Source organism: Carassius auratus, chromosome 22, assembly GCF_003368295.1.
Source record: "Carassius auratus strain Wakin chromosome 22, ASM336829v1, whole genome shotgun sequence".
Lineage (NCBI taxonomy): Eukaryota > Metazoa > Chordata > Actinopteri > Cypriniformes > Cyprinidae > Carassius > Carassius auratus.
This window is the reverse complement of record NC_039264.1, coordinates 14,149,711-14,170,283: the sequence shown is the minus strand read 5'-3', so window position 1 is coordinate 14,170,283 and position 20,573 is coordinate 14,149,711. Positions and strand designations below refer to the sequence as shown.

Here is a 20,573-nt window from a genome sequence, read left to right as displayed (position 1 = left end):
AGAGAGAGAGGGAGAGAGTAGGGTAAATCAAGTTAAACATCTACTGTTATTCAACTTAGCCAGAGGCGTGTCTTACATGTTTGTCGTAATTTATGAATGGCTAGTCTGGAAATCGAGCAGCAAGCAAGTTTTTCTTATCTGTGCTTTGATTAAACCAACTTTCCTTTGAATACCATGCTTGTGGCACACTTTTGTTTACAGGTGAAAGTGATACCAACTTCCCTTTCGCTTTATTTCCTCATTTCCATTACCGATATGTGACACTCAACAAAACACCACAACAATGCAGGGAGCTACAATCACAGGTGCATTCATAAAATCTGTGATGTGAGCCAAGGAAAATCTCATCCGCCCATCTCGCGACTTACGACCTGTAGAGGACGTCTAAAAGCGACAGAGCACCCCCAACCCCCCCCCCCCCCCAACTGGTTTGGTAACTAAAATAATGGCAGCAGGCTGATTCTCAAGCATGTAATATGCTTTCTTTCTCCTCCTGCTGTTGTTGAAGGAGGGGGCGTGTGTTTCCTTCCATGTAGAATCCCACTGTTCGCCCCCCTATAGGGACAAAGACACTTAGATAGAGGCTATGCCTTTTGGTACACTCCCCCTTCAAGGATCATGTTGAGGACTTCAGGAGGATATATGAGAGAGCTTCCTGAGCCAGCATCCAGCAGGTGGGCTAAAGTCAGCTGGAAGACCCTCTCAACAGATGGAGTCAATCCCACTTCCCCCTTGGATTCAATAATCCAACTTTCTCCCAAAACTCTTATTTCTCTAACTCCTAATGGAATGGGATTCAGGAGTGAAGCTGCTCTGTCGTGTTGACTTTTATTCTGACCTTCTGAAGTTAGTCATTTGTCATCAGAGCCTTGTGTGTTTGAATTGTGGCTTACTATATATCTCTCCCATTCTTTTAGCCGTCTTATACTCATATCCCTGTGTAGTCCAAAGTAAACCAAACTATCATTAATTATCGGAAAACAATGGGATGTATGGCCCCAATCACAATGGTCCTTAGAGAAACTTAACAACTGTATAAGCAAATATGAATCTTAATTGGTCTTTGCTAAACCGCCATGAGCTCAGTAAATGACAGCAAATATCCTTATGGGAGTTCTTGTTTGAGTCCCTGCAAAATTGGTATAACTCTGCAAATATGAACCCACATCTCTCAGGATGAGTTTAGAATGAGGCTTAGCTGCTTGGCTATAGCAATGTGAAGTTGCTAGAAATTAATATTTTGTAGAGTGACAACTGGTTGTTTTGCAGCAGATTCCCAAAATGCTAATTTTGTAGAATGACATCGATCCTAGGGTATATTTACCATTGCACAGAGTCAGTTTAAAAGTTAGAAAAAAGAAACTCTATAAAGCAACAAACAGTGGTTGAAAAAGAAAGGAAATAGTTCACAAGGACTTGCCACATACCAGTAAGTTAGTACTTGCCTCCCTCAGACAGTTACTGACAGGAAGTTTAGAACGACTCACAATGGCCCACCATGATCCAGCAAAGACACCCTAAACCACCAGGGTTTCTATAAATGCATTCAAATGTCAGCATAGTGGAGGACATGTGTTCCTCTTGAAGCACCTCTGGAATTCACTCAATTGTATGAAAAATTCACTCAACTGTTGAAAAATGTGGGGTTGAGGAATTGGTGGGCTTCTGTTCATGGATTCCACAATGCAAATGGTTTGTGTGGCTCTGGAGGAGAGAATGTAAGAATTCAGTGATGAGGCAATTGTGATGTAGGTGTGAGTTAGATACGAAAACAGGAAAGTATTTAATATTTTGATAGGTTATGGGTAAACTAACGGGTTTGCCAACCATAAGGATTTGATAGAAAGCTTTTCCATATCCACATCTGACTGATCAAATTGCTTCTATTGGTCACATGCCTTTGGCCTGATAAGGTAAATCTTACCAAATAATATATACACAATAGCATTCAGAAGTTTGGGGACAACACTTTTTTTTCATGTCTTTGAACAAAGTATTTTATCCATGCTTTAAACAATAAAAACCAAAAAAGTTTTCTATGTGAAAATTTTAAATGTTATTTATTCTTGTGATGCAAAGCAAAATCTTCATCTTCATTATCAATATTGATAACACTTATGCTACAGTATATTTTAATATGTTTGTGTAATTTCCTCCCAGGTCTTTGATGAACAAAGTTTAAAAGACTTTTTTTTATTTGAAATGCATTTTTGCTAAATTATAAATGCCTTTACTGTCACTTTTGATCAAAATTGGATGTATTGTATAAATGTACAATGCATATTATTGATTGTGTGTGTGTGTGTATATATATATATATATATATATATATATATATATATATATATATATATATATATGTATATATAAGCATGATTATTCTATTTTCTTTATTTTTATTGATGTAAGTTTTCATTCTTGGCATTATTTGACAATTACATGAAAATGTATGACAGGCCATTTAAAAAAACAATCATCCTTATTTTAGGAGTAACATTTTGGCAGGAAATGTGCTTGATTGTAAATTAAATGAAAATAAATAAATGTTTTTGTGGACAAGATTCTTTACAAGTTTTGTAAGCTTTATGATCAACTATTGCTGCAAATTATGCAGCACTGACTTTTAGGCAAAAAGGAAAGTATCACAACAACCCTCTAATTGTTAGTTTTCCAGTTGACATAACTGGAACTAGTCTAAAAAAGAAGCTATGTCAGTTTTTGCTTTCCCTCTTGAACAGCCTATTTTTTATTATTTAGTGAAAAGGAAGCCCTTGTGTGCTCCTCCAAGACAAACGTCTATTGGAATCTCTGTGGAATCACAGAGCTCCTCGTAGACAGTTTCGCCTTTTGACAAAGTTTGGGGCCGCAGAGAAAGAGTCGCCTTGTTTGAGGCTTCACAGTACAGCTGGCCTCCTTTCCTCCAGTAGTTTATTAGACACGGGCTCTTAATGAATGGGAGCCGCTGTTACAGTAAGTGACAATTATTCGACTTATCTTGTTCGCCACCAGCGATCTCACATATCCAACGTGGCCATCATAATTCCTGTCATCATAAAGAGGGCTTGTTGGGCACTGGCAGCATCCACAATACCCGTCCTTCAGAGTCAGTTCATACCATCTCTGACTGTGTTTTCTGAGTTTATTGGGGTACAGTAGCGTGAGGCTTCATCATGGATGGGCGAAACTGACAGAGGGATGCAAATAAACAAGTAGGGTTAAGCCCTATACAAATGACATGAGCGGAAACTGCACAACCTTGGCACTCCCACAGGAACCATATCTTGTTTCTAATTGCTTAGAGAGAAAAAAAAGAAAAGGAATGAAATGCAACCGGTAAACATTGCAACGGCATGAGTCAATCAGGTCTGGGTAGGTCTCTTGGTCTACAGAGTTTCTGCTGTTATATTGTTATACCTCAAGTAATAAAATGGTTGGTATATTGTAAAGATGACCCCTTATTGTTATTCAAATCTGCATTTACAAACAAAATCGCAAAAAAATAATCCTGGTATTATTTATCACACCTCTTGTCACTTCAATCCGTATGCAAGTTTGCAAGTTTATGAGTATGTCAAGCTCCAACAGTGACAAAAAAAAAAAAAAAACCTTAATAAGTGCATACACTTAGCATACACTGGAATAAAAAAAATAGTCAATTTTTCATTAGAAATTGCTAGAGATTTCACAAAAAATTACTAAGATATTGCAGGCAATGCTGAAATAAACATTAGATCTTAAAGTACACACACTGAAATAGTATTTTCTTGTAAAATGCAGTCCACTAACTTGTTTTAGGTTTTATTTACAGATTTAAATATATCTATTAATATTATTTAGTATTTATTTATTTTACTATGTAGAAGCAATGAGGGTTAAGAGCTTTGGCCGATGGAACATAATTGTTCAATCAATCAACAAATAAATAAATAAATAAATAATGAACATCAAAATGTTTCTTCATACAAAGCTATTGTGTGACTTATACTGATTACACTGAAACAAACAAACAAACAAAATTGTCTAGGTTTTACTTTGAAATAACTTTCACTTAGAAATTGGTATTACATTTCACAAATACAAATAAACAGCAAGTAACATCACATTATGCATTATGTTTATTTATTTATTTTAATGAGAAACACTTTCTTTAAATGTGGTCAAATTATCTTTGTTTTATTTTTAACTCTTATTGGCTACTTTGTTTTATTTGCAAATAGTAAAAGCAAATAGATTTTAGATCTTTTAGATAAAAGGAAAAAAATAATAAAGAATATACAAAAATATTTCCTCTTACAAAGCTATCGTGTAACTTGACCATTTTTTTTTTATAGATAAAAATTAATATTAAAGTTAATTTTCACTTAGAAATGGCTAGTAAACTTCAGAAATACAGTGTATTAACTGTTTTTTAATTGAAAACAGCTGCGTAATACGTCTTCAAAGATTCTCTTACACATTTCGAATAGTAACAGTGCACAGGTTTGGGTGAGAAAAATGTAATTTTAAATGTAACTATTCCAGTAAAGCGAACTCTAAATGGATTTGAGGAAACATTCCTGTAAATCTGCCTCTGGTCTGCTGGCATATTAACTGTAATTCTGCCTTCTAACCATTAGAAATCTTCATTCAGTGTGTAATCCTGATTTGCAAGTAAAAACACGAGAGGCTTTGGTGTGTCAGAGCGGCAGTATTAGACAAACAAAGGTGTGTGTGTGTGTGTCACGTTTGAATTCGCAAATTCTGTTAACGTTTCAACCTGCAGATGAGAAATTAATAAAAGGCACGCATACCCGTCTACGATGACATAACCCTGTGTTTTTGATTTTGTTTTTACATTGTAGTGAATATGCTTACGTCATGATGTCAGCGGGTCCAAATCACCCGCCTCTCTCTTACAAATTTAACCTCTGTTTCTTTTTCTGATAAATGACAAAAACCTGTGTTGTTAAAGATATGAACCTAAAAACAAACAAATAAATAAATAAAATAAATAAAATGTTAAAAAATAAAAAATCTAATTTTAATGATTTTATTTGTTTGGTTTTATTTGATGTTCCTGAATTAACCTTACTAAAGTTATTTTAACCCTGTAAAGACTGACATTTGAAATAACTGTGAACATAAAAATCTCTCTTTTTGTTGTTGTTGTTAATGGAACAGCTTATTGAACTTTTACATTAACTAACTAACTAAATAAATAAATACATTTGAATGATTGATTGATTGACAGTTTGGGACAGTTTATACTAGTTTAACAAGCTACTTGAAATTACAATTACAACAATACTGGTTTTCACTCTTTATTTCTCAGTAATATGTTTTAGATGATGATTATTGCTAAGATTTATGCTCAAAGCTCTGTAGCATCAAAACATAAAAATCATTGCAATACATCGGTGATTGAGCGAAGTACAAATAAAATTCCTCAAAAGCCTATGGTGAATACCATATTTGGTATTTACATTGCAACAGGTGTTGATCATTGTTGATCATTTAAAAGGCTTCAAATCAAATATGATACATTAGCTTCATACAGTTAAGGGCCATATCAGGTATCAGAAATACTAGCATCTACACTTTATTTCACATTTTACACTGTACCATACAAAGTCAGGATTGTTCATGTTTTGCAAAGAATCCAAGTAATGAATTATTATTTACTAGTAATTATTGCACTCATAAATTATTACTCATGAGATATCAGTCTTCAGGCATTGAACTGCTGCTTATGAATGCATGAAAATACACACAGGCTTAGAAGAGAAAGTGTGTTGATGTTGCTGAGAGACACTGCAGCAGTGGTATATATGTGTGTGTGTGTGTGTGTGTGTGAGCGTGTGCTTTGGTATGTTTGTCCCTGTGAAAAGAGGGCCTGTGTTCAGCCCAGCCTGGGCCCCTGTAATGCTGCAAACAGCACGGATTTGGACTTGTCTTTTGTTGTCCTGTGTGCTGACATCACACACTGCTGATGGGCTAAAATCCCTCTTTCTCCAGCACCAGCACTTTTGAAACAAAACTGCCATGGCACTGATGAGTAATGCCAACTTGCCAAAAATACCTCATTAATCATCACACTAGCACACAAACAGCCCAACACGTCCAAAAGAGAACCCAAATATTCAAAACCACAGCCGGTACTCACAACACTCTGATTCAAAATGATCAAATAAATAAATAGATACATGCTAAAATACCCAATGACATGTTGCATCTATTTACCAGCTGTATATCACTAAACCGATAGAGGCAACTTTATATTTTTTACATGAACACATAAAAATTTACGTAAAACATATACTGTCACTAATATATTTAAAGAGAAAGAGAGAGAGATCAGAAAAAATGACCTTTTTGAAATCAAAGTAGCATATCTCTGTCAATTATATTTCCTGAGAACTTCGACATTAATGTTATCCCATGACTTCTGCATGAAGTCTTTCATTGTCTTACAAGACTATTACACACTGGATCGTACTTACTTTTAGTCTGATGATACAAGGGGCAACATTTTGGAGCAATGTTGCTTGGCCACTTTCCCATGGAGAATGGGTAATAATCTCAATCTGGGTACTTTAGATCAGTCGTGTCTTACCTGGTTCCCCATTGACAGCAATATTAACCGAAGTTGCCCAGCAACATTGCTCGAAAAGTTGCCCCTTGTATCATCAGCCTAAGAGTTTCTGAAAACTTTTCCATTGCTGTTCACCTGAACTCAGATCATTCTCAGTCATTATGGCTGTAGAAATGGAATCTCGGCTATATTAATGTTTGTCACATCAATAGCCATTGAGGTGTGAAAATGGAAGGCCACATTTCCATTTACTCACAACCTTGCAGAAATGTTTACACGAAACACTTTCACCCTGGAAATGTGCCGACGAAGGCCACGCGGCAAACCATGGGTTTTACTCTATAGGCATGGCTAATGAATCTAAAAAGAGTGGCAAAGGTGACATTATGCTGAAGTAAACAAGCCTACATACTCACACACCCAGCAAACATTCTGTCACTCACTTCAGCCACCAACGAGTGTGACGGCGTAATAACAGCTTGAACTCCTAACAGGAGTAAAGACAAGCGTGCGAGACGCTCTGCACCCGCGCTATGAGTATATCACCGTTCACTTCTGTCATAACCACACTGACAATCACACACTCAGGCCCTTTTCTGAGTATCATCTCCTCTCCGAATAGCAGAAAGGCCTTTTTTCCCCATGACTTTCTAAGGGGTCCAACGTTTCAGAGCAGTGTTTCCCATTTTTTCCAGCATTGATGTGACAAGAGTGGGATGATACCAGCTCTTAGACTCATCGTCGAAGCTGCACTCAAATGCAATCAAATACAATCAGCACCAATCTGGCAGGAGTTTGCCGCACTCTCTGGCTGAGTGGCCAGCAGACAGCCTCAGTCTGTTAAACGTGACAGATGGAATCGGCCCCGCGTGGTGAGTCAGTCCTTTGATCACACCGTCTCCCCTGTGACCGGCCCAAATCATTTCAAATCGCCCAACAGGTTGACTCAGATATTCAGGGCCACATGTAGTTTGGCCTTGTTGAAAGTGAGTAGACTTGAGTCCTCCGTCTCGATGTGAGATCATATTGGCTACAGTATGTTATGCTGAGCTGAGCTGCGTTGTGTCACGTTACTATACGAAATGCCTGTTGCCACTATTCAAACTTAGACACTGCCATTCTTACTTAGAATTCGATAGATATTAGTAAGGGCAGCCATTTTTTATTTGTATTTTTGGCGGGAATGTGAATGAGGCTGTAAGGGACTGAATTATGGTGCGTTCGATGGATTGGACTGTTGTTAACAGCATAATGATTGTTCAGACAAAACGTGTTTCTGAAAAAAACTTTCAGTGAGACAAAAAAAAAAACTCCATAAAACAGTTTTGAAAGTCACGAGCTGCGAAAATGACAATCTAGGATCTTAATACAACGTGTGCCTTTGTAAAGACTGCAAGGAGGTTTTTAAACGACACCATTTTCAACTAAAAATTTCATTTTTATGCCCTTTGGCTCTTAATTTTCACAACAATGGTGTTTTAGGAAACTGAAAAGGCAAACTTTTGAAAACCGGTTTCAAAGTCCAATTTTTAGAAAACGTTAACATTATCATCTCTGTGAAAACAATGAATGCCTGGATCTGTATATTTGTTCGCTTAGTGTTTCTTTACAAAGTGACATCAGCATGCGCAATACAGCGTTTTGTTTAGTTTTCTTTCATTTTCGCAGATCCATGTGTAATGTTTTCATCTGTTAGTGAAACTATTCAAAAACTTTTGTTTTTAGTACATTGTTGACTTGTAAATGTACCTTAAGTCTATTCCTGACAGCCTCATTTTCATTTACGTTAAACTAAATATGGCGTCTAACCTGAATAAGATCTACTGGAAAAACCTTTCATAAAGCCGCCCAAAAGTGGTTTTTAAATTGAACATCAAGTTAAATTGCATTAAATTACGCTGTGGCGAAACTTAAACATCAAAGTTTATTGAATTTAAAGTCTACTGTTTAATACATTCTTACCACAGTTTTTAAGTATTTTTCATGTTGGTGGCTAAAGGGGCAGTCACACTAGACTTTAAACGTGCAAAATTATTTCGGACGCCGCTGCGAATATCGGCGGGAGCAAGATAAAATGGTCTCTCCTCAAATATCACAACATGGATTAATATGTGCTTGTACTGTGTCTTTTGCGACGGCGTCGAAAGTGTCTTATTATATTGTACTCTCTGTATCTCTCTCTATATAAATATATACACCATAAGCATAAAAAAATTATAAAACGTCCTCATTCAAATGTATCATCTGTTCCTGTTTCCACTGACAGTGCGAACCATGCAGCTTCTTTTTTATTAAATTTTTTATAATCTTTTAAGTATGTATTATATAAAATAGGACGCTGCGCTACAGCTAAAGTAATATAGCGCTTCCTTCATTTTTGAATTTCTGTACAGAGAGGTCACGCAGTGACGTATTGATCTTCTACTGGTCCCACATCTTCACGTTATGCGAATTCGCAGGTCAGAGTTCACCAAACTTGAACTTTGGAACGCAGCGAAATGCAAAGTTTTTTGCATGAGCTTGCGTTTCCGGTCTTACGCATTCGCATGCGTATGAATGGAAGTCAATGGAGAGAAAAGTGCAGTGTGACCGCCACATGATTCGCATGAATTCGGACAGTTTCATTTGTACATCTGTCCCTCTGGCGGTTATGTTTTTGGGTTGGGGTTAAGAGAGGATCTTCATGCTTAAGTTTTTATAAATAACGTTAATAAAACTTTTTTAAAAACAACAACATACATTTCTGTACTAACTCATGCGAAATTGCCCCTACACTGAGGTTTCCCAACATTGTTCCTGAGTCAATGAAGTGTCTGCGGATGTACACATATTCACCGGCTCTTCTCCAGACCGTTCCAACTTTTAATAAGGTTTTAATGACCACTTCTAAAATGCAGCCCATTGCTGAAGAGACGCTCTCTCCACCCGCCCCCTCTCAGAGCCGCAAATCTGTCAGGCCCAGCTAAATTCTCACCCAGGTTGTCAACCGTGCTTCTCCAAGACAGGGTCACGGGGTTAAAATCGATTTCACAGGCCACCTGGAGAGCCTAGGCCGCAAACTGACTCAAAAAATTTATATCAGTCTTAGAATTGCCTACCACCCAGGGTTAGGTTGAGCTAGCGCTCCCCCAAAAAGTCCCAGGCTCAACAGAAGTTGGCACAGGCAGAGGCTGGGGTTGTTGACCCTGCAAGCTGACCTCTTCAAACTTCAACTGAATTGTTCTGGCAGTTTCCACGGTGACAGGCCACTCCAAGCTGATCCTGCTTAGGCTGAAAAGGGGTGCAAACTTTACTATAATCTGCCAAGCCATGATACAAAAGAGAGCAAAAAACATCAATGATTTAAAACAGTGTATTCATTTGAAACAAATTATGGAGCACAACACAAGTCAGATTTTTTTGTACCTCACTCATTTTGGTATTTTCAAAACTTGGTAAACCACCCACCAAAAATTGGGCTATTCAGGTCATATTTCAGCTGTCACAACGAGCTTTATTTCTTCTCCCAGCTTGAGAATTTTTATTTGCACATGCACTTTTAATGAGAACTGAGACGTGAGATTACGATAAGCGTTTGTACATTTCCTGTTTCATGGAATCTTAACCCATGCATGGGCATTCATTAACCCTGTGACAAAGCCTTCATTAATGTCTCGCCTCTTAAGCCGTACATGGGTCTCATGAAATGGACCATGAATTAATCTAATCTACAGTTGAACTGATTCCATGTTAAGAGGAAGCCACACAAAATACACAATTATTGATCCTGCATTTGAGAGTCGACGTGTCATTTCAGCTGACCAAACAGGAATCATTAACTGAAAGACGGATGATGTGATATGATATAGTAAAACTGTACAGCTCAAGCTGTCATTAGGCATTAATCCTTTGAATTATGAACTTCATAATGTGTTGGCAGGTGCAATTTCAAAAGCTGCTAATCTGTGTCATGTCATGTTCGGTTTCTGTTCAGAAAGCAATAGAACAGAAATGACTCTGACACATACATCAATTCAAAGACTTCTGCTATCTTGATTTACCTGCCATTTGTGGTTTGTCCTCTTAGATCAGACAGATAAACACTGAATGACAAGCAAGTGCACACAAAATTGATCTTGCTATATATATATATACATATATTACACTTTTATTTATTTTTCACAAATATTTCGGTTTCACTTTGGTAAAGCTTTTATAAAAAATAATGTTTAATGCATTAATTATGCCTTGTAATGCACCTTATAATGCATTGTATGCTCTCATGAATAATTATGACGACAGTTATGATCAATTATAATACTTGCCTATTCACTATTACACCTTTAGAAGTATAATGCATCAAAACAAATGAAAAACAAACCTTCAAATATTATAATGTATTTTAATTTTGGTTACAGTTATTTATGAAAAACTATAATGCAATAAAATGTGCATTAAGAATATCGCTATAACACATTATACATAAATGCTTTTAGTAAGTTCTATACAGAGAATATAAAATTAATTAGTATATAGATATGAACAGTAATTATTGGATTATATCAATAAGCAAGCTACTTCATATGTAATTATTTCTGGAAAAAAACCTTGTAATTGCACATTGTTATAGTTAATTAGATATACATGAACTGAGTGTAACATGCAAAGCGCAACCAATAAATCAATCGCAAATAAAGTGATAATTCAGGCTTTGTTGGGATACAATTGGCCAGAGGGAACCCAGCACTTGGGTTGTTGGCAGATAATGCCATAACTGCCCACCAACTGTTGCGTGTTTTAGTGGGACTCGCTGTGTTTCTTATGTTAATTGGGCGGGCTGAGCGCAAAGACAGTGAAATCTCATCCTGCGACTAGATTGGCTTTTCAGAGGGAGATGTCATTTGGCTGAGCTCTGATCTCCTCGATAGCGAGATAGGCACCTGATTCAAATGCTTTGCCTGTTCTCTCTAGTCACTCGATCGGCGTGTGAACTCTCTTATTTACAATCAAATGGCCTGACCGGGCAGCACACACTTCAGCATCTCCCGTATCACCCCATGCGAGCAACAACACCCGCTTTTAACTCACACCAGGCGTTTGATCACGCCACCTTATTGGTTGGAGTTCTATATGATAACCATTGTGGGAAATTTGGTCAAGAATATCGTTATATTGTATTCGTTCTGTACTACAGGACAGAGTCTAATTTAGGTAGATGAAATATAGTTATGACGTGATGCTATTTTTTTTTTTTTGTCAGTAAGTTCTTCAGCAATACGTAGAAACGCATGTCATGGGAAAATGACTTTAATACACGTGTTTTCTGGTGACTAATGATATCATTCCTAATTGACAAGTTATGTTGTTGTATTTGGGGAGAGAGATAGAGAGAGAGAGAGAGAGAGAGAGAGAGAGAGAGAGAGAGAGAGAGAGAATGTTAAAATTAAAACAAAAACAGTGAAGCAATTTTGATTTAAGATATATTTGAATCATTTATTGAACCACATACAACATTACAAAGCATCACATTCCAAAAAAAAAATAAACATAAATAAATAAAAATCTTGAAAATATATTTTAAAACCGCATTTGTAAATCATTGTCAGGTCTTCGTGTACGTTCACGCTTCTTATGTTGCCTGACGGTTACACCACTTGACATTTTACTGTCATTATAATCACATTTGTTTTAGAACATCGTTTAAACCTCTTTTAACAATGCATTTATCATTTTATAATCTCGGACAACCATAATGATATGTAGTATGCTGTGTTCCAGGCAACTCTGATCACGTGCTTTAGTTTTATGACGTCCGAAACGAACGAAATCATGCGCTAAAAAAATAATATACGTAATTTGGAAGTGTCTTTTGGTCGCAGTGATTTTGTTTGCTCCAAACGTGTGTCCTGTTTAAAGCTCTACATTCCGTCACTCACAGGGAACTCTCGAGTAGCTCTTTGAGTCTGAATGAAAGAAGAAAAAACCTTTCTATTCCAGCAGGGACTCTGACCAGAGCACTGGGGCCATTCAAAGATTTAGTCCCACTAACCATACTTGAGAATTAGAGTCATGCAAGATAGGTATGCGATGATCTAAAATGCGAAGCGTCGATTTATTTTTTTATAGGTATGCATTAGCATTATATAGACCAAGACACATTTGAAAACTGTGGCTCATTGTGTGCTATGCATATTAAGATTTAAACTAACAACCAATAAAAACGGGGTGGAAATAATAAGAATTCACTTAAGTCCAAAACCTCCTTTTTCATTCCTACTTAATAATAGCTAATTCTATCAGCACTTAAATGTAACGTTTAATTATGTGTTTTAATGACGTAACGTTAAAACGATTCGAATCGAATATGAAGCCATATTCGATTTAGCGGCTCGAATAAAAAGTGAAAGTCTTGGGAATCCACGGCGTGTGGATACCTTTAGGGCAGGAAGAGCCACAAAGATGTGAACATTTTGAGAAAATCAGTTGTCAACAAGCCCACGCTTTCCATTCAGATGACACGGGGGTGACCAGAGAAACATAATGGGCCGGTTGAGGGGCCCATTCAACGTCCAGACAAACCCTTTCTTCCGAAAGTACACATACGTCTGGTTGATCCAAAAACTGAGAAGAGAAACGAGCTCTGGGAATATTCCCAAAACATTTCCTTTCCTTCTCCAATCCATGATTTCGTCACTTCAGATCCCCCATATCTTCAACTTCTTATAAATTCTGTCAAAATCGAGGCTAACTTAGTAAACAAATAGCAGATTTAAATACTATAACTGACGATGAATATGATCTTTTTAAGTAGGATGACCCAGTTACTTTTAGTATCATTAATCAACATATATGCTATGTACAAGTGAAGCTTGAAATCGGCGGAATGAGGAGAACAATGCTCTGCTGTTTGTGAGGGTCAGCTAATGACAACCTCCCAACAGCCCCCAAACCTAATGCTGGGAAACCAGCAAAAAAACTGATTTCACATGCTGAAGACCATCCATGCAAAAACTGCGTCATAGTACACACATTCACCTGATGGCATTTCCTAGGAAATGGGAAGCACAACGAATGTATTTTGAAGAGGTTATTGTGTTTGATGAGGACTTAATAAAAACTTAGAGAAAGACTTCCTTGCGGCGCTCAAAGTCGCTGTGCGATCCCCATTTCATTTAGATTAAAACGTGACGCCGGTGCATTTAAAATGTGAAGTCAAACTTTATTTTCGCTAAACATTTTTTTTTTTCTGAGCTTTGAAAATCTTTCCAAAACCCTTTAACCAGAAGTAATTTCCTTTTCTTTTTGTTCAAATATAGCGTGTTGTATCGCTTTCGCTCCGAATAAAAACAACAAGAGTAGCTAGTGTAAATGTTTTAAATCCGAACGAACGAAAAAGCGAATTTAGAATTTTATAGCTTATGCGGTTTTAATAAGACATGCATAAACGAGTCCAAATTGGTAGATAATTACTTATTTATTTCAATATATTTTGAATAAACACATCTTAAAAAGAGTGCAGTGTATACAACCCCCATCCCCCGTCTATCTCAGTCTATGAGAGTCAGTGGTGCATTAAAAGCGCACTGGATCCGCATTGCTGTGACTGATCTGCTGAATAAAAGCAGAGATTGTTCCTCGCATGGGATGAAATACTCGCACCTCAGCTTTGCATATGGTCAAACTTGTTGCTCCGCATAATGATACAGAAACACTGTGTTGCAGGCTGACAGATGTGAGCTGCTTGAATAGATTGATCTGTATTGTCCGATCCGTTACAGGCGATTAGAAAAGAGAAAGCGCACACAAATTAGAGAATTATAACAGCTCCGAATTGTTACATTTAATGTTTGTTGAGTCTAGCATATAGGGGACCAGGATAATTACAAATAAGAATAGCTTCATTGAGACGGATCATATAAAAACGTTTTAAAACTCTATTTCTAAAGAGCTGGCTTGTTTTATTCTTTATATCTGTAGGATTAATAAAGTGATGATGGTTTACACTGATGTCTAGAAAAAGGACCAATTAACCACGGTTATTCTGCCATTAATCAGCTCAGATTTGGAACAAAACAAATAGTGTATGTTTGAGAAGCCATGAAAATAATTTTCCAGGTTTGATAAATGTAGCAAAGCAACGCAGCTGATGTATAAACAAGCACCAGACAATAATAAAAAAGCACATAATTGCATGGAGACAATAAAAAAGGTGTGTGCACATTATTAATATCGTTGTACAGTATGTTATGGGATAAAGAGTATTCTTTCATGAACATTATTGAGAGAAAGCAAGTCTCACATTAGCAAACAAGAAGGATCTTATAAAAAAGTAACTTTGCACAACAAAGACTCTGACAAGAAGAAGAAGAAGAAGAAAACCCCTGGCATGCGAGAATGTGATGACAAGCAGTTGTCAGAATTTGGTTGAACTGGAGTTGAGTGCCAAAACCTTCCACGGGACCTGGGGTAGAATTATGACAGACTGTACAGTGATATTAAACAAGAGTTTTATTTCAATCCCTTCGATTCCAAAAGCATTCGCGCGCACACAAACAATAGCTATATGAAATACAAAAAACAGTTATATTTTGGTTGCAAAAAAAAAAAAAAAAAAAAAGACTCCAGAAAATAAATTACTAGGATGAAACCCGAGGTAGCCTTTTGTCAGGCTCGGTTCGGGCCGGCCGAGGCGCGAGACTGATGTGGTGCTGGCTGACAGTGTGTGGTCTTATTGAGACCCCCATCCCCCTGTTTCCCTGCACCTGCACTGGATCATTCACCCAATGAGAGACATCTCTGACAGTTCTCAATTCAGCCCATCTCACAATGCTCGGTCCCCCTCCATCACTGCCCCCCTCCCCCAAAAACCGCAACAAGAAACAACTTATTACTTTCTCCAAATAGTTAGCGCCTTTCTCCACCCACTTACTACCAGCGCCTGCAGACAGCAAATCACAAACACAAAGACTGATGTTAACAGTACAAGTAGTTCATATTTTACATTCGATTCTTTAAAGAATTAAAATAGCCTTAAACGCCATTAATGCGAAACTTTAATAATTATTTGCGAACACAATGATGGCCTCATAGAATTAATGAAAACTTTTATGAAAATTAGTTGATGTTACATTTTAATAAAATTCAATTAATGTTTAATAAGCTTATGTGATAATATAACAAAACGGTGACCAATAGATACAATACTATAACCACATTTATATATTTTTATATTGTTATATTTATTAGTAGGCAGTAGTCGTTGTTTCTATATAACATTTGAGCTGAACTCTTTGACTGTTTTCATTGGTCAAATATCTATATTCCTCAATATTATAATGAAATCGGCACGTTTTAAGACTTGTTTTGCAGAGCCAAATTATTATGACTTGCATTTTGAAGAATGAGAAAGTTTGACGCTCTTTGAGGCCAACATGGATAAAAAACTCTTTCTAGGTCTTAAAAAAAACAACAACAAAAGTCCATGTTACTGTCATCCGAGATGAAATCCTAAACAAGTTCGGATTTGAGCCATAAGCTCAGGCTGAAGAACTGGTTTTATTCAGTTTCTTGTGGAAAGGTTTCTAGTTTGGAGTAAAGTCCCCCATGCAGCGCTCACCACCTGTTGCTCCACAGATATCTGCTGCTCTACAACATCACTTTCCGTCGGTTTTATGGGTATAGCTATATATTTATATGGAATGGCCTATTCCCAATAAATATATAGCTATACCCATAAACGTGCAATTCAACAAAAAACACTTTCCATGACTTTCTCATTCTAACCAAAACAAGGGTTTTGTGCAGATTCTTTATAATCCACACACAAGGCAGCTAAAACAAGTCTATCACAAGAGAGCTCAAAATGTAATGTCATTAATAATTCGAGTCATTCGATGTTTTATATTAGGTATCAACATAATATAATTACATCCCTCCCCCCAACACGCCAACTTTTTACAAAACCGCGTTATTCCGCATATGATCCATTTTTTGGTAAATCAGCAGGCCTATTTTTCAGATGTCACTCTTGGGGAAATGACTAAATAGCGGCAGATTGTGGTAATAACTCTATTTTTTATTATTTATTATTATTTATTTTTTAAAGTCCAGAACCTCAGACCTCAACCGAACGATCATTTCAGCAAACGCGTTCTTTACTGAACTGTTAATACACCTCCGAGACGCGTGTTCAGTCCACTCACAGATTCGGCCATCACAACCCGTTCCTCCGCTTGTATAACTAAAGGATTGAAGCAGTGCTCCCTGACCCGTCGAGAGTCCGGCAGGGACACGTTTGTCGGAATGAGCCCTCGTCAAATATTCATTTAGCGCTTAATGTGAGCCCTTCTCCCCCGAGACCCGCTGTAATAGATGCCTCGGCGCCTTGGCCAGAACCAGCTCTAATCTACCAGCACAGAGCAGCAGAACATCCCAACACACTTCAGATCTTCAACTCCACACATCAGTTCCATAATCGAATCTTCAGTTTGATTTCAAGCGGCTGACAAACAGCAGCAGCATGCTCCTGTGCCCTGCACTCAGACAGGATTTGAATACATTCGTGTTCATGGAAACGCAAATGGGCCTGTGAAGTGCACAACGCTTCATATTTTACTCTTATCAAATAAGAAATGTTGTTTTTCATTCTGCGTGTCATTTTTTTTTTTTTTTTGTAATTAAAAAAGAAATAAACAATCAATATGAATCTAATATATGTTAACATTTGAGAATATATTTTAAAATCCAATAGCTATTACAAAATTATAAACCATTCCTAATATCTTGCGTATTATTTGCAGGCTAAAATATAACGAGATAAACTGTATTTATTATTTTATAATAATACGCTTGTTAGTTGCTATTAAACTACAAATTTAAAACAGCTACTCTCTCTCACTCTCTCTCTCTCTCTCTATATATATATATATATTTTTTTTTTCATGGTTCGTCATCTTTAAAAAAAATCTGCGCGCACGATAAATAAATAAGTAACAGAATGTGCAGTACATTCTTGCACTTATATAAAAATATCTAAGGAGAAGTGGAAGTGACTACCTTGACGTGCGTCTTCGTTTCATTTGGGCCGTTTTATTTCCCCAAGCAGAGCAGAGATTTACAGGCAAGAAACTTACACGCTGTGGCTGTCCTCGTTTCCACTAAAAAATAGAAACGGTGTTAACTTAATGCTTATTAAATTGAATGAACATCTGACATTTCATTTGTTTGAATCAAACACCTGTACACACACTGTCATAATGCAGTTCTGCACAGTATACTTACTTTAGGAGAGCTGCGCCCATGTTTTCTGTGTGTCATCTTATTCAGACAAATTCATGCAATAATGCACTGTTTATGTCAAATCTGCTGAAACTGTGGTTGAGTTAGAGATTGTGAATGCATATTAAACCAAACATCATGTTAAAAAACAAAATCAAAAACCAGAAACAATGTCAAATATCCAAATTTCAAAAATTTATTCATTTCAAACTGCATATTGAAAAAAAAAAACTCAGATTGTAATTGTTATAATGATGTTATTAGTTAAAATATATACATGGAGCGTTGGCAACTGCGTACAGGCCACATTTTACAGCTACGAAAAATTAAGGTTTCTCAAATAAGAACTCAAAATATCACAGGAAAATGTACAGAAAATTTACAAACCATGAGAAAATAAAGAACACAAACTTCATAGACCTAACAGATGAGGAGTGGGACCGAAAAGAATCAAATCAGATAGCCTAAACCTGCGAGAGTGCCTCTGTTTGTTCTCTCATTTAGAACTTAATAATAATAATAATAGCCTACTACTATAATAATACAAATAATAATAACGGTTTATTACTATGCACCTTCATTTTTTGTATCCCTTTCTTTCAATTCAGCGTTTGCAGAGGAATTTTAAAGCATATACTGAAGCCAACATCAGTCGTGCCATCATTTTGCCTTTTATAAAAAAAAAGTGACTTCCTTGCTGTTGACAAACATTACATCTGGCTGTTATTATGTGTCTTTGATAAATACTGTACAAACGGCGATTGCGATAATAAAACATCTGATTCACTCTCCCCCCGTTTCAGCTTTCCAAATCTCATACACCTTCTGGAATAATAATAAAAACAGAACAGAACAGAAAAAGAAAAAGAACAACAGAACGAAAAAACTGTGTGGAGTTCCTACCGTTCCATTTTTAAATAGAAAGCAAAAGTTTGTGTTCTTTCCTTGAGCTCTATACAACTTTTCCCTCCCCAAAAGTGTTCTGTACAAAAATAGTCCAAAGGAGAGTAGAAAAGTTCGTTTACATGTGTGATAAGGGGATGGTGCCGTTGATCGTCGTGCCGGGCACAGGCGCGCTCTGGTAGTGTTGGGACATGTGCAGTCTGCTCTGCGCGCTCTGGTCCTGCACCTCCGCGCCAGGCAGGTACATACTGATCATGTCCCGCAGGTCCCCCGTTTGACACTGTCCGGCCCGGCCGTGAGAGGACGACGTGACCACCGGCGGACTCGAGCTGGACTCGGACTTGACCACCGAGCCCATGGAGCCCAGCGTCATTCCCGGCGTGCTTTGCTGCGAATAGGACATGCTGTAGGTGGGCGATCCGTTCATGTAGGTCTGCGAGTTGGTCATGGAGTTGTACTGGAGCGCGCTCATGTCGTAGCGGTGCATGGGCTGCATCTGCGCCGTGTTGTGCGCGTTCAGTCCCGGGTGCTGCGGGTAACCCAGCTGCTCCTGCATCATGCCGTAGCCTCCGTTGGTCCAGCCGTTCATGTGGGCATAACTGTCCATCCTCTGGTTGACCCCAGCGCCCAAACCGGCCCCTACACCCACACCGGCGCCCATGCCGTTGCCGCCCGGCGCCAGAAGCCCGCCCGGCAGGGTGTACTTGTCCTTCTTCATGAGGGTCTTGGTTTTCCTCCGGGGTCTGTATTTGTAATCCGGGTGTTCCTTCATGTGCAGAGCCCGAAGGCGCTTGGCTTCGTCGATGAACGGCCGCTTCTCGCTCTCGGACAGAAGTTTCCACTCGGCCCCGAGGCGCTTGCTTATTTCCGAATTGTGCATTTTGGGGTTCTCCTGTGCCATTTTCCTCCTCTGGCCCCGCGACCACACCATGAAGGCGTTCATGGGTCTCTTGACCCGGTCCGGGCTGTTTTTCTGGTTGTTTCCCGAAGAGTTGGTGTTCCCCGTGCCCCCCGTGTTCGGCTGGGACACCGGGGGCTTCAGCTCGGTTTCCATCATGTTATACATTTATAGCGATTTCGTGAAAGTCTTCCCAACCAGAAGTAAACAGAAAAAATACGCCAAAAGTCCAAAGTGGAGGCTGGCGAAGTTACCTTAGCAGTTGTGGGAACTTTGCTGTGGAGGTACGCGCTCTCAGGTCCTGTTGAGCCCACAAACTTCTTTTCTTGGTCTTGAAGAATCAACACAAACTCGCTTTCCCTCCTCGCCTGAGCCCTTGTCAACTCCTGATACTTTTTGAACAAGTTAATAGACAACCATTCATAGAGCGACTGTCAGCGAATATAAATGGGTTTGTCGCTGACCAATCAGAGCGCGCCTGCTCCCTCAGCCAAGACTGTGTGTCTCTTGGATTTGCATAAAGGGGCGGGGTTACGCGCGGTCAGCAGTGCAGCGCGAGCCACAGGCAGCGCTTCTCCACCAATGAGCACGGTGTGTGTGTTAGCAGAGCAGGAACTTACTGAAGTGAGAATATTTCTCTCAAAACGACTGTCTAATCAAACTCGAGCCTATGACAAGGACATGTGATTCTAACATTCGAAAATCGAACATTGGAATACATTCGAACGTTCTTGCTTTTGCTGTAAACCTATATTAAGATTTTGGATTAGTCGCTTTTTTTTAAAGTTGAATTCTAATTTAACTGGAGTGTTAAAATATCGAAAATAAATTGAAAACAAATTTTTAAGAGCCTAACAGTTCATGTCTTATAGCATTACAAGCTTTTGTTTCAATATATCTCGTTATATCATTAACGTTTAGACCTACGGAAGTGTGTTGAATACA

General features: G+C 38.0%; 1 protein-coding gene and 1 long non-coding RNA gene across 5 annotated transcripts in view; both read right to left on the bottom strand.

Moving 5' to 3' along the window:
- The window catches only part of LOC113039783 (uncharacterized), a 56,216-nt gene that overhangs the window by 11,864 nt on the left and 23,779 nt on the right, over nucleotides 1-20,573 (bottom strand). Inside the window, exons 3-4 of one of the 4 annotated variants that reach the window (XR_003275070.1) lie at nucleotides 1,630-1,704; nucleotides 1,428-1,534 (exon numbers count right to left, since the gene is read on the bottom strand). The exons of the other annotated variants lie outside the window; for them this stretch is intronic. This is a non-coding gene — a long non-coding RNA (uncharacterized LOC113039783). The remainder of the gene's footprint in view (nucleotides 1-1,427; nucleotides 1,535-1,629; nucleotides 1,705-20,573) is intronic. 4 annotated transcript variants of the gene reach the window in all.
- Nucleotides 18,010-20,371, bottom strand: sox2 (SRY-box transcription factor 2). Its single transcript, XM_026197876.1, has one exon. It carries the CDS (start codon nucleotides 19,794-19,796, stop codon nucleotides 18,849-18,851), a length of 948 nt encoding a protein of 315 aa, XP_026053661.1. The 5' UTR covers nucleotides 19,797-20,371; the 3' UTR covers nucleotides 18,010-18,848.

Excerpts from the sequence above, each read along its gene's own strand:
- sox2 (XM_026197876.1), bottom strand. The coding sequence starts at position 19,796 with ATGTATAACATGATGGAAACCGAGCTGAAGCCCCCGGTGTCCCAGCCG.